We start from the raw sequence: 11,135 nt of genomic DNA on the forward strand, positions 1-11,135 counted from the left end.
GAGTGCTGGGAAGAGAAATGCGCTGGGTCCAAGAACTTCCCTCAGATGAATCAGCCGTCTCAATGCGCACATATTGTATTCTACAGGTATTCTTTTCAAATATATAGGTGCATGGGCTTAATCTTACTTTAATGTATGTAAACATCGGCGCGCCGAAGTTTGCTCAGAGGTAAGGCTATGCATCGGCGAAATAGATAAATCGGATGATTTACCAAGGACCCTCGCAGATAGCCTTCTCCTCCGGTTGCCATTGATCTCGAACTGAAAGAAAGTGCTTCAATAATCGCACATCATGCCACGTAAACTGCACTCCTGTATCCTTGATCTCTATAGATCTTGAAACTTAGCGACGCGTCGGGTCTGACAAAAATAGTATTGCACAGACGATCAAGGTGATCATCAAGAACATCTCTGAAGACTTAAAAAGACTACAGCCGAGTGCCTATGTATGATAGCATTAAGAAGAAAGGAAGGCTAGCTTCAGGGGCTAACTAAAGGGTCTACTAAAGACTAGCTTACAAATCTAATTCCACCCACGATTCCACGATTCCAATTCAATTTCTTCCACCCACCCACGTCGAAGTGTGCCTGTGCCTAGTGTGTTCTGTACGGATATTGATTCAAACTAAATCCTTAGGGCAACTTCAAAAGTGACTGACAAAAATAAGTGAAACTTGAATCGGAATTGTTGCGTGAAACTTCGCTGTAAATTCAAAATGTGTTTTATTTTCTCGTTTCCGTTCAGCTTTTGAAAATTAAATTTTCAAGTAACTACGAGAACGATAGTGCCTCCTCATCGCGGAAAGAGTCACAGAAGCACCTCCGCTAACCCTCGATTCGAATTGGTTCAAATGCAGCCACGATAACCACAACGACAAACGGCTGCAACAACGGCGTTAGGTGCGAAGGACAAGCCACCCGCCACCCACGCTTAAATCACAGCTGAGAGCCAGAAAGAGACAGCAAGTCGCCTTCGAGAAGAGAAGAGAAGAGAAGCAAGAATCGAAAAAGCTCTGAAAGCACACCAACACAACACCAAAAGCATTAAAACTGCAGCAGAGCGACCCCATCCCACACATCACACTCACACCAGCGCCACGAGCATCGAACATTGCATCGGGCATTGAGCATAGGGAGGGACACACACTGACACTGGGAGGAAGAAGATGGATCTTTTCGATATGGACGACGTTGTAGTGGGCCCCCCGGACGAGTGCAGCACCCCGCTGAAGGAGTGGCGGCTGAAACTCCAGGCTGGCACACTGACACGCAACGACTTCATCGAGTTCTTCAAGAAGGAGTCGCCCAAGTACTTTGACTACGAGAACGAGCTGGACACAGGTGAGATGCACTACTGCTCGCTCTTGGGTTTCATTTTGTTTCTATTGTCGTTTGAACAAACGATTCGGTATTGCGCCTACTGCGTCAACCTCCCTTTTCTGCCGCTCCTCCCTCCCACTGTTTATCTGTTGTTATTATTATATTTGGGGTGTTGTTCACAAAGCTTTAGAGTGAACAGCAAAGCTGGAACTTCGATTGACTTGACATATGAAACCGCTCTTATACCCCCTCGTGCAGGGGTAAACTGTTGGGATCTGGCAGCACATACTCGACTCGTAGGCTAGGAAGCTCCAGGATCCAGGATAACCATGATAGGACCTTGCTGCTTTCTACTTTCTCAATTTCATATAGAGATCGTCGTAGGCAATCGAGCAGAACAGAAAACGTAGATGTTAAGATGACACTGTTGTGAGGACAGACTTTGGGCCACGGTGGTTGTGACGACAATGACTGATAAAACAGAATGTGAAATATATATATTTGTATTTGAATTCAATTCGGTTTATTCAACTTGCTTTTACCTGGCCCTTGTCCAGACCAGAACAGACCTCAGTCGCAGCCTCAGCCCCAGTCCTCTGACGTGTCCCCAGTCTTTTCCAGCTTTCTTCAGACTTACGGATGGATTTTGAATTCGTGAGGTTGTCTCTTTGTGGAGCCAATAAACGGCTGATACAATTAGACATACAGACTTTCTTGTGTGAATGCATTCGTGTGTCGAGTATATATGTACATTGTACATATATTCATGTAAGTACATATATGTATATATATGTGTAAGCATATGATGATATATGTATGTCATTCGTGTTAATACATTATCCTTAAACAAATCTTTTCTGTTTCTGCTTAATTTTGTTCCCATTTGAGTACTTGGGTATTTGGTTGGGGTGCCTTAAACTTCTCCTTCTCCTCTCCTCTCCTTTCCACTCGGTGCGATTAGCTGATTAACAAATGCTATCGCTGGCATGTCGCCGGAGAAGGCCGGAAGGACATTTCTTTGTGTGGGGAGGGGCTGAGCTTTTTGTTTGCTTTTCGCAAGGAGCGTGGAATATGGCATGGACAATTCCGCCTCAGCTGTGATCTTTACCGTTCAGTTCCGTTCCGTTCATTTCCGTGCTGATCGATTCTCCTCTGTGCTGCTCTGTTCTAGGCCCTCGCCCGCCCGTTCCGTTCTTTGTTCCACTCTATTACGCCTCAGCAGCACACTGTTGCACACGTAGTTATGTACATATGTTGGTGTTTTACAGTGGAACGTTTTGCATGCACATATTCGTCAGTAAATGGAAGAATCACCTATAGATACATAGCAAAAAACAGTACATACATATGTATGTAGGTATATGCATGTATGTACGTACTATGTATGTGCATACATACTATGTGCACTGCAGACTTTGTTGTATTTATTATTTTCGTTGATAGCCCGAGAATCGTTGCGACGTCAGATTCTCAGATGCGTTGTCGATTGTGGAAGAGTGTGTGAAAGAGAGAGAAGAGAAAGAGAGTGAGCGCGTGGAAGGCGTTGCCTAGCCACTGCAATTTCATTTGTTCCCTCTGGCTATAATATTGCTCCGATCCGATCCAGACTCGGCAACTAGGCGTCAAACAAGACGGACGGACGGACGGACGGACGGACGGAAGTTCTGGGAAGTTACACACATCCCCATTCACTTTCACCACAAATCGAATATACCCTTGTACTCTTCGAGTACCAGGTATAAAAATAGCTAACGGGAACCGCTGTCGCTCTTACATCTGATTCCCTCGCTCGCGCTCTCTTCTTCCCGCTCCTACTTCTACTCTCTTACTCTCATTGGATAGTATCTATCTATCTGTCTCGCTCTGAACGATGCAGGCAGAGTTCATACCTGCATACGTACATACATATGTACATATGTATGTGTTGCATATAAAGGCGCGACCTTGAACTGTATTTGTATTTGTTGTATTTGACGATTTGTGGTTTTGATTTCAATTCGAAAACTCGTTTCGATGGAAGATTTCTCTTCGCCTCCAGTCTCCAGCTCTCTTGCGGTCGCAACATCATCGTCATCATCACGATCATGATTGTCATGATATCTTTCTTTATGCTGTTTAACCTGTTCGAAAAACTAAGTGATATTTTACACAGACCGATGATGATTGTGTTACTCATATGTATGTTCATATGAACATACAAATGCATGTATGTACATATATACATATGTATATGCACGTATGCTGTACGAATGCAAGTAATACTACACCGCTAAACAATGACTAAATGCGTTTATCCAAAATCCCACATCCCATCCCCACCTTCACCCTAACTCAAGTAGTGTGTTCTCCACTCACTTTGGCACTCACAGGGTCTCTTCCGTCTCTATCCCCCGAGTAAGACCGAATTATTTTACTTTGAATCACCAAAGTAGTCTCCATGCTGTCTAGAACTGAAATTAATCCTAGAGTGGGGCTAATGATTGAATATTGTGATGCACGTATGTATGTATGTGCATGTGTATACATATGTATACCCTCTATTCGAAGTCTACTCCACACAAGCGGCTACTGGAGCATTCGTGAAGGAGGAATGCGTTTTTGCCTGGTATCCGCGCGTAACAGCCTTCTGCTGGTTTCACATGGGACGCTTGATGGTGCAGCATACAGAGGTTGATGGATGTGTTGTCTTATCAATTGGAGCGATTTTTTGCAGAACATGTCAGCCATACATATGTATGTTCTTACTTCCCTACGCTATCTTAGTTATACCCGATACTCGACAGAGTTTAGGGAAATACATATACTCCTTATTCCCGCCTCCTACTTCCACCTAAAGAAGGCATCGACGTTGAATGTCTTGGGTCACCGAACGAATTCATTTGCCAGCATTGTACCCACCCCCAGCATATATGTTCTCGTAACCTTGTCAATTATTTCATGCCTCTCCGTTGCTCCGTTTTCTTATATTTTTTTTAGTGAAATGCATGTTCAAAGAAGCCCTGGCCAAGGAGGAGATAATCGATGTTCTGGTCGAGTTCATGCTTGGCGATAACCCAAAATCGGCGCTGGAGAAGCTGCGGCTCGAGGGCAACACCGCTACCGTCTGCGGCAAGGTGTTCAAAAATGGGGAGCCCACCTACAGTTGCCGGGAGTGTGGCATGGATCCCACCTGTGTGCTGTGCGTAAACTGCTTTAAGCGGTCGGCGCATCGCTTCCACAAGTACAAAATGTCCACCTCCGGCGGCGGTGGCTGCTGCGATTGTGGGGACAATGAGGCCTGGAAGAAGGATCACTATTGTCATCTGCATTTGGTGAGTAAAACGAGAGTGCTTCCTAGCATGCTACCCTTACTTTAACATCCGAATCCGTATCCGTATCTGTTGCAGGATAATCGAAAGAATCCGCTCGAAAGCAAGATCATCAGTGGGGCCGTTTTGGAGCGCAGCGAGATCTGCTTCAGTTCCATTCTGGCGTTTTGCGTCAACTATCTGGAGATCGAGCCGAACGCCAGTCTGAACTGCCTCGACGGGGAGGGGCTGGAGCTGGATGGGGCGCACTTTTGCACGGTGCTGTACAACGACGAGTCGCACACGTTTGACCAGGTCATCCAGACGCTGACAAAGATCGCCAAGTGCCGCCACAAGGAGGCCATGGAGATAGTGGCGGCCATAGACCGCGAGGGCAGGGCCGTGGTCAAGTGCGACACGTTCAAGGCGTGCAACGAGCTGAAGATGGCCATAGAGAACCAGATGATACCACCGAGCGGTCTCCTTAGCAATCTCCGCAGGAGTCCTTCTGCATCCGCCACATCCTCGAGTGCGACGTGAAGCTGTGGAAGACCGCTCGCACCTGCTGGCACCGCCTCCTCATCTCGGGCATGCTCATGGAGTACGAGAACAAGATGGTGCTGGCCCAAGAGTTCTCACGCCGCTACGCGACAATCGTGGAGGACTTCATCAACGATGACCACGACCACGCCTTCTCGATAGTCTCTCTCAGTGTGCAGCTCTTCACCGTCCCCAGCATTGCCCATCGCCTGATCGCCAAGGAGGGCATATTCGACAAGCTGCTGCACACATTCTACTACGTGGCCATCGAGAAATTCATCCTCAATCGCACCCTCCACTTCAGCAAGAACATTGCCAGCCTGACCTTCTTCAAGCGAGCCAACTATATTCTGTACGACCTGCGCTATCTGCTCAGCCTCAAGCCAGACGTTCTGAGCAATGAGCTGCGCACTGGATTTCTAGAAGGCTGCAAGGCTCTGATGCGAGTCCTAAATGTGATGCAAGGCATGGAGTCGATTACTCGCCAGACGGGACAGCATATGGACTACGAGCCGGAGTGGGAGTGCGCCTTCAATCTGCACATAAAGCTGGCCACGACCATTTCGCAGGTGATCGAGTGGGCATCCACCGACAAGACGCTGCTGCACAAACTCTACAAGATGACGGTGCGGGCTCTGGTGAGCAACAACTTTATTGTCGGAGGCGAGGAGGCGGAGGCCAAGAGTGTGGCTGGACATGTGGCCAACTGCCTCATATACGATGTCTCGGTGCGGCCGGTGTCCATTCATCTGCCATTGACTCGCTTTTATGCCGGGATCTACCTGCATCTGGGGTCACACGACCTAAGCTACGACTGCCTGGTGGCCGAAACCGAGGCGCTGAACATCAAGATGACGCCGCGCGAGATCATAGAGCCGGTGCTGTGCACCCATGCGATGATTGCCCAGGTGGCCGCCGGAATGTGGCGCCGCAACGGCTACTCTCTGCTCCACCAGCTGTACTTCTACAGAAATGTGCGCTGCCGCGTCGAGATGCTGGACAGGGACATTGTCTGCCTGCAGATTGGTGCCTCTCTTATGGAGAGCAACGAGTTCCTCATCCATGCCCTGAACAAGTTCAATCTGATCGGATGGGCCCAGTCCAACTACGAATCGAAGCTGGCCGAGTCCCCCCTCGACGATGAGTTCATGCGCCAGCTGTCAATGATCGACGAGTTCCTCGAGCTGCTCATCGTCATCATCGGGGAGCGCTGGATGCCCGGAGTATCGCTCGTGACCGAGGAAGATCGCCTGCGCAAGGAGATAATCCAGCTGCTGTGCATCAAATCCTACTCCCATTCGGAGCTGAGTCGCGCCCTGCCTGACACCACCGGCGGCAACAGTGACAGTGTCTTCGAGGACGTCATCAACACGGTGGCCACGTTCAAGAAGCCCGTGGGTGCCGATCGGAAGGGCGTCTACGTTCTGAAGGAGTCGCTGTTCGAAGAATTCAACGTGTACTTCTATCACTACACCAAGGAGGATAAATCAAAGGCCGAGGAGCTGCAGCGGGAGCGTCGCAAGGCCAAAAAGGAACTGGTCTGCTGTCCGCCCCCATGCTGCCGCAGTTGACTCCAGCGTTCACGTGAGTCCGCTTGAGGATACTCGTATGGAGGATTCTGTTGCTAATGCTAATGCCAATTTTCTCTTGCTACCATTACAGGTCCATGGCCAACATATTGCAGTGCAATGTGTTCCTCAGCATCTGCACTTTGACTATGGATCGGGCTCTGGACATTCGCAGCCGCTCCTTCTCGGAATCCCATGTGCAGAAGGTATGTAGTTTCCTGTTCTGTTCGTTCTGCTTCTGATGTTAACAATCGTAATTTCTTTTCAATTCAGATTTTACATTTGCTCGGCTTTGCCATCCAAGAGGAACTTAGCGAGCACTACCCATTTCTCAGTTTCTATGAGCGCGCGCAGCAGTTTGGAATCCTCGACAAGTTGGACGAGCTAGCACGCTGCCCAAGGGTTAGTGTCCACGCTTTATATACTGCCTGCCTTGAATGTCCTTTAATTTGATCTCATTTCGCCACAGTTGGAGGCACATCGTGACTTTGTGCTTTGGACCATTAAACGGTACAAGGATATGCAGGCCAAGCAGGCGCCAGCAGCAGCGGCCGGGCCCAGCGGCTCTCAGAAGAAGACTGCGGGCGAAGAGCCGCCGCTGACATCCGAGGAACAGGCACGCCAGGAGAAGGAGACCCGCGCCAAGCTGGCCGCCGAGCGTCGAGCCAAGATTATGGCCCAGATGCAGAGTGCCCAAAAGTCCTTTATGAAGTCGAACGCTGAGATGTTTGCCAACAGCGACCTGGAGCAGGATTCAATCTCAACAGGAGCCTCTAGTAGCCGGGTGGCGGCATCCTCCATGGGCAGCACCGCTATGGATTGGGAGGATATATCGGATGAGAGCTTAGAGGACCAGGGTGCGGCAGTTCTAGTGATAAAGCAGAACCCGGCCTGCCTGGGGCCAAACCGGGCCCACTACCAGGCGCAGGAGAACAGCTTCAAATGCATCCTGTGCTTCGAGAACTGTAGCATCAACCCGGACGGACCACCGCTCGTTAGCTCCGCGTTTGTGCAGACCTCACGCGTGATCCTGACTACACCGAGCCACTACAAGGGCAAGTGCGGCATGCACGTGAGCTGCTGCGGCCACGTGATGCACTACAAGTGCTGGCAGGAGTACTACAGTAACGAGGAGTCTAAGGAGCAGCGTCGCCTCCACCGGAATCGTCTCGCCCTCAGCCAGGGCCACAACGTGGAGTTCCACTGTCCGTATTGCCGGGCCTCAGCAATACTGTGCTCCCCGTCAGCGAGCCCCTGGTCGGACTTATTCCCGGCGGCCTTCCCGGAGTGCCGCCGGCTGTCAGCTCCGAGAGCTACTTGCCCCTGGACTGCTTCGTGGAGATCATGAGGACTCTTGCTGGGGAGCTATCGGCTCCAGCCGGTGACAACACCATGTGGCAGTATCCGAGCGTTCTGCGCAGGTCCAATGTAATCGGCGATCTGGCTCAGTTCGAGCGTAGTGTGCAGCTGATCGCGAAGCCGCAGCTGCACGCCACTTGTATGGAGGTGATGACCTCCTTCAACAAGGCGCTGCAAAATGCGATGATAAGCCAACAGCCGAACGCTGTCACAGAGGGCGGAGTAGGCGGCGAGGCCGAGAACCCGTACCTGGTGTTTGACACATGCAGCTACACATTGGAGTCCCTTGAGATCTACATGTACACTATGCGGAAGCCGCTCAAGGTGGAGATGCCCATGCGCCATCAGACGTGCACCACGAACCTGGTGCGCGCCTGCGCCCTCTACTCGAGTTGGGCTCCGCAGCGACCCGAACTGGCGTCCAAGCTGCTGGACACCATATTCAACCAGAAGGGAACCAGTGTCCTCGAATGGGACTGCTTTCGCATGCTAGTCCAGCTAAGCTTTGGGTCCTCAACCTCATGGTGAGGGAGAATGGTAAGTGTAATCCGAATCCAGTGCGTCGCATCGCTCTCTTTGTTGCTGATTACTGATTCTTGATTTTCAATCTGTTGCATAGAACACACTTTTCTGCCCAGCGGGAGCATGTTCGATTTCTACATGATGCAGACAATGTTCCTGGCCAATGTCACAAAGGCCGTCATCTGCTTTGACGTTGAGAAACAGCTGGACAGTCGGCGGGCCAAGGAGGAGGCTGGCAAGGCGCCAACTGAGCTCTCTCAGCTAGCATATGTGGAGCAGCTTCCCTCGAAGATCCAGGAGAATATGGTGGCGTTCTATCGTCGCTACAATGTGCCAGCCCGAATGCGCCAGCTGGTGCAGCAAAAGGAGTCGGAGGAGAAGCACAACCAGAGTCAGAGCCAAAGTCAGAACCAAGAGCAGACTGTGGTAATCCCATGCGAGCTGCAGCACCTGGCCCTGATGCTGGAGTATGTACAGTGTCAGATGAGAGCATTCTTGCGATGCGCCTGCCTCTTCTACCGCTGCCTGACCGATGTTGAGTTCCCCGACACGTTCCCCACAGAACAACCGGATAGATTTGACCTGATGTGCCAGTACCTGGGTCTGGATGCTGACATGGCGTATATTTCGATATGGAGACAGTCTATGCCACCGTGATGCACAACTTTGCCTCGCATCCGCACATCCTGCGCCAGGCCGAGCAGTGCAGTTTACGCTATGGAGATCCCGTGGAGGTGTTACCATGTCTGCGTCCCCTGCCGGAGCTGAAGCCGCTCTTTGAGGACTACAGCGATCTGATCAACAGCGTATCGGACATTTTCTGTCCCAACAACGAGCGCGAGGAAATGAAGACCCCTACGATGTGCCTGATCTGTGGCAAAGTGCTTTGTGGACAGTCGTACTGCTGTCAGCCAGAGCTGGGAAAGATGTCGGTGGGGGCCTGCACCCATCATGCCCACAGCTGCGGCGCCGAGGTCGGCATATTTCTACGCATACGGGACTGCCAGGTTGTCTATCTAGGCCGTGGCAAGGGCTGCTATGTCCAGCCACCGTATCTGGACGAGTATGGGGAGACGGATCAGGGCCTAAGGCGCGGCAATCCATTGCGCCTCAGCCAGTATGCCTATCGCCGCATCTTTATGCAGTGGTTGGGTCACAAGCTGCACGAGGAAATTGCTCGACTCAATGATAATGCCAACGTGGCTGTAAGGCAATGGCATCACATGTAGTCCGAACGAAGAGCGAGAAGTAGTAGTTCAGCTTCGGAACGAAAGGGGAAGAACTGGAGCTGGAGCTGAACATGAAGCTGTAGGAGATCGAGAGCAAGAGCGATGGCAATGGCGACAGTCAATGTGATTATTACGTACTAACATTAGGAGAGCATATTTATACGTCTAAGCATTTTACAAGTTATCCTTTGGAAAGGAAACAGATCCCCTTCCCCCACACATAAACACACACACCTCAACACGTTGAGTACTAAAACGAAAAAACCAAAAGAACCTAAACCTAATTCGAACTAAAACTACAATCCTTACACACGTCCAGCTTCAACTTTGTAAAATCGTCTTGCGTTCCCTTACACTATAACACATAAAAACTTGTTTATTTATTTTTTTTTTTTGAGCTAACATTAGAAAACTTCTTGATAGTTTGTGTAGTAGACCGAATTTTCGAGGACCTTCTCTAGTTATATATATATATAATATACATATACTACACTTAAAAAAAAACTAGGCTAGATTTTGCCAGCACCTTCAAGGACTATAACACGAGACTATACATGTGACCGCCCACAGCAGATAAGAGTAACCGAAAAGAAAGAAAGAAAATATAACAAAATGAGGCACTCTGTGTTTCTTTGCTTCTGATTGATAATTTGATCTATAGTCTGTTCCATGACCACGGCAATGTCATCAGCAACTCCCCAAGTCTGTGTACATAGAAATCTCTGAATCCTTATCCAAATCCCCACCATTATTGACACTTAGCAGGGAAGCAGCAGGGCTATGTGCAGTCTTGAAAAGAAGGCGGTAGCGTAACCTAACCCGAAGATATACATACATATGTGTGTTCATCAATCCAAATAACCGGGTGGGTTGCCGGGACGCACTTCCATCCGAAGAACACTGACACCCGTAAGACGTTGACACACATATTGGCACACCTTAAACTCAACTTTGCACACTTCCGAACAATATGTATTCTCCTTCCACTCCACTCGGCAAACCTTTAACGACAAGAAGATGACTTCAAACATACTAAATTTAGTCAAATTTCATGTTTCTTTATCAGAATATACTTAACACCTCCATATGGTAACTATCTATGGATAGATATATGTATGCAAACATACACAAACATGTTTCTATCTATATATTGTATAACAACAACAACAAAATCGATTTATGTAAAGTTCAAGCCAAATATTGTTGCGAAACAAAATCTGACAAATAGAAACTGGAAGAAACAAACAAACTTGAAATAAAATGCAGTTTGAAAATATTTTTTATTGAATCTGCAACGAGCAATGTCCAAT

The 11,135-nt window shown here is 49.1% G+C and overlaps 2 protein-coding genes across 2 annotated transcripts; both read left to right on the top strand.

The window, feature by feature from the left end:
- Positions 1-739: 739 nt before the first annotated feature.
- On the top strand, positions 740-5,147 carry LOC117195343 (E3 ubiquitin-protein ligase UBR1-like). The gene is made up of 3 exons (XM_033399933.1): positions 740-1,341; positions 4,297-4,631; positions 4,707-5,147. The coding sequence occupies exons 1-3, from the start codon at positions 1,167-1,169 to the stop codon at positions 5,145-5,147; spliced, it is 951 nt and encodes a 316-aa protein (XP_033255824.1). The 5' UTR covers positions 740-1,166.
- Positions 5,148-6,626: 1,479 nt separating this feature from the next.
- On the top strand, positions 6,627-8,063 carry LOC117195344 (E3 ubiquitin-protein ligase UBR1-like). Its single transcript, XM_033399934.1, has 4 exons — positions 6,627-6,731; positions 6,810-6,921; positions 6,989-7,117; positions 7,185-8,063. Exons 1-4 carry the CDS (start codon positions 6,703-6,705, stop codon positions 8,061-8,063), a joined length of 1,149 nt encoding a protein of 382 aa, XP_033255825.1. The 5' UTR covers positions 6,627-6,702.
- The last annotated feature ends 3,072 nt before the right edge of the window (positions 8,064-11,135 follow it).

This window comes from Drosophila miranda, unplaced genomic scaffold (genome assembly GCF_003369915.1).
Source record: "Drosophila miranda strain MSH22 unplaced genomic scaffold, D.miranda_PacBio2.1 Contig_AX_tr1_pilon, whole genome shotgun sequence".
NCBI lineage: Eukaryota > Metazoa > Arthropoda > Insecta > Diptera > Drosophilidae > Drosophila > Drosophila miranda.

Bases quoted from the DNA above. Each gene is read 5' to 3' on its own strand.
- LOC117195343 (XM_033399933.1), top strand. From the start codon at position 1,167: ATGGATCTTTTCGATATGGACGACGTTGTAGTGGGCCCCCCGGACGAG. The intron at 1,342-4,296 runs GTGAGATGCACT...TATTTTTTTTAG, and splicing joins CGAGAACGAGCTGGACACAG to TGAAATGCATGTTCAAAGAA. The intron at 4,632-4,706 runs GTGAGTAAAACG...TATCTGTTGCAG, and splicing joins ACTATTGTCATCTGCATTTG to GATAATCGAAAGAATCCGCT.
- LOC117195344 (XM_033399934.1), top strand. From the start codon at position 6,703: ATGCTGCCGCAGTTGACTCCAGCGTTCAC. The intron at 6,732-6,809 runs GTGAGTCCGCTT...CTACCATTACAG, and splicing joins CAGTTGACTCCAGCGTTCAC to GTCCATGGCCAACATATTGC. The intron at 7,118-7,184 runs GTTAGTGTCCAC...ATTTCGCCACAG, and splicing joins AGCTAGCACGCTGCCCAAGG to TTGGAGGCACATCGTGACTT.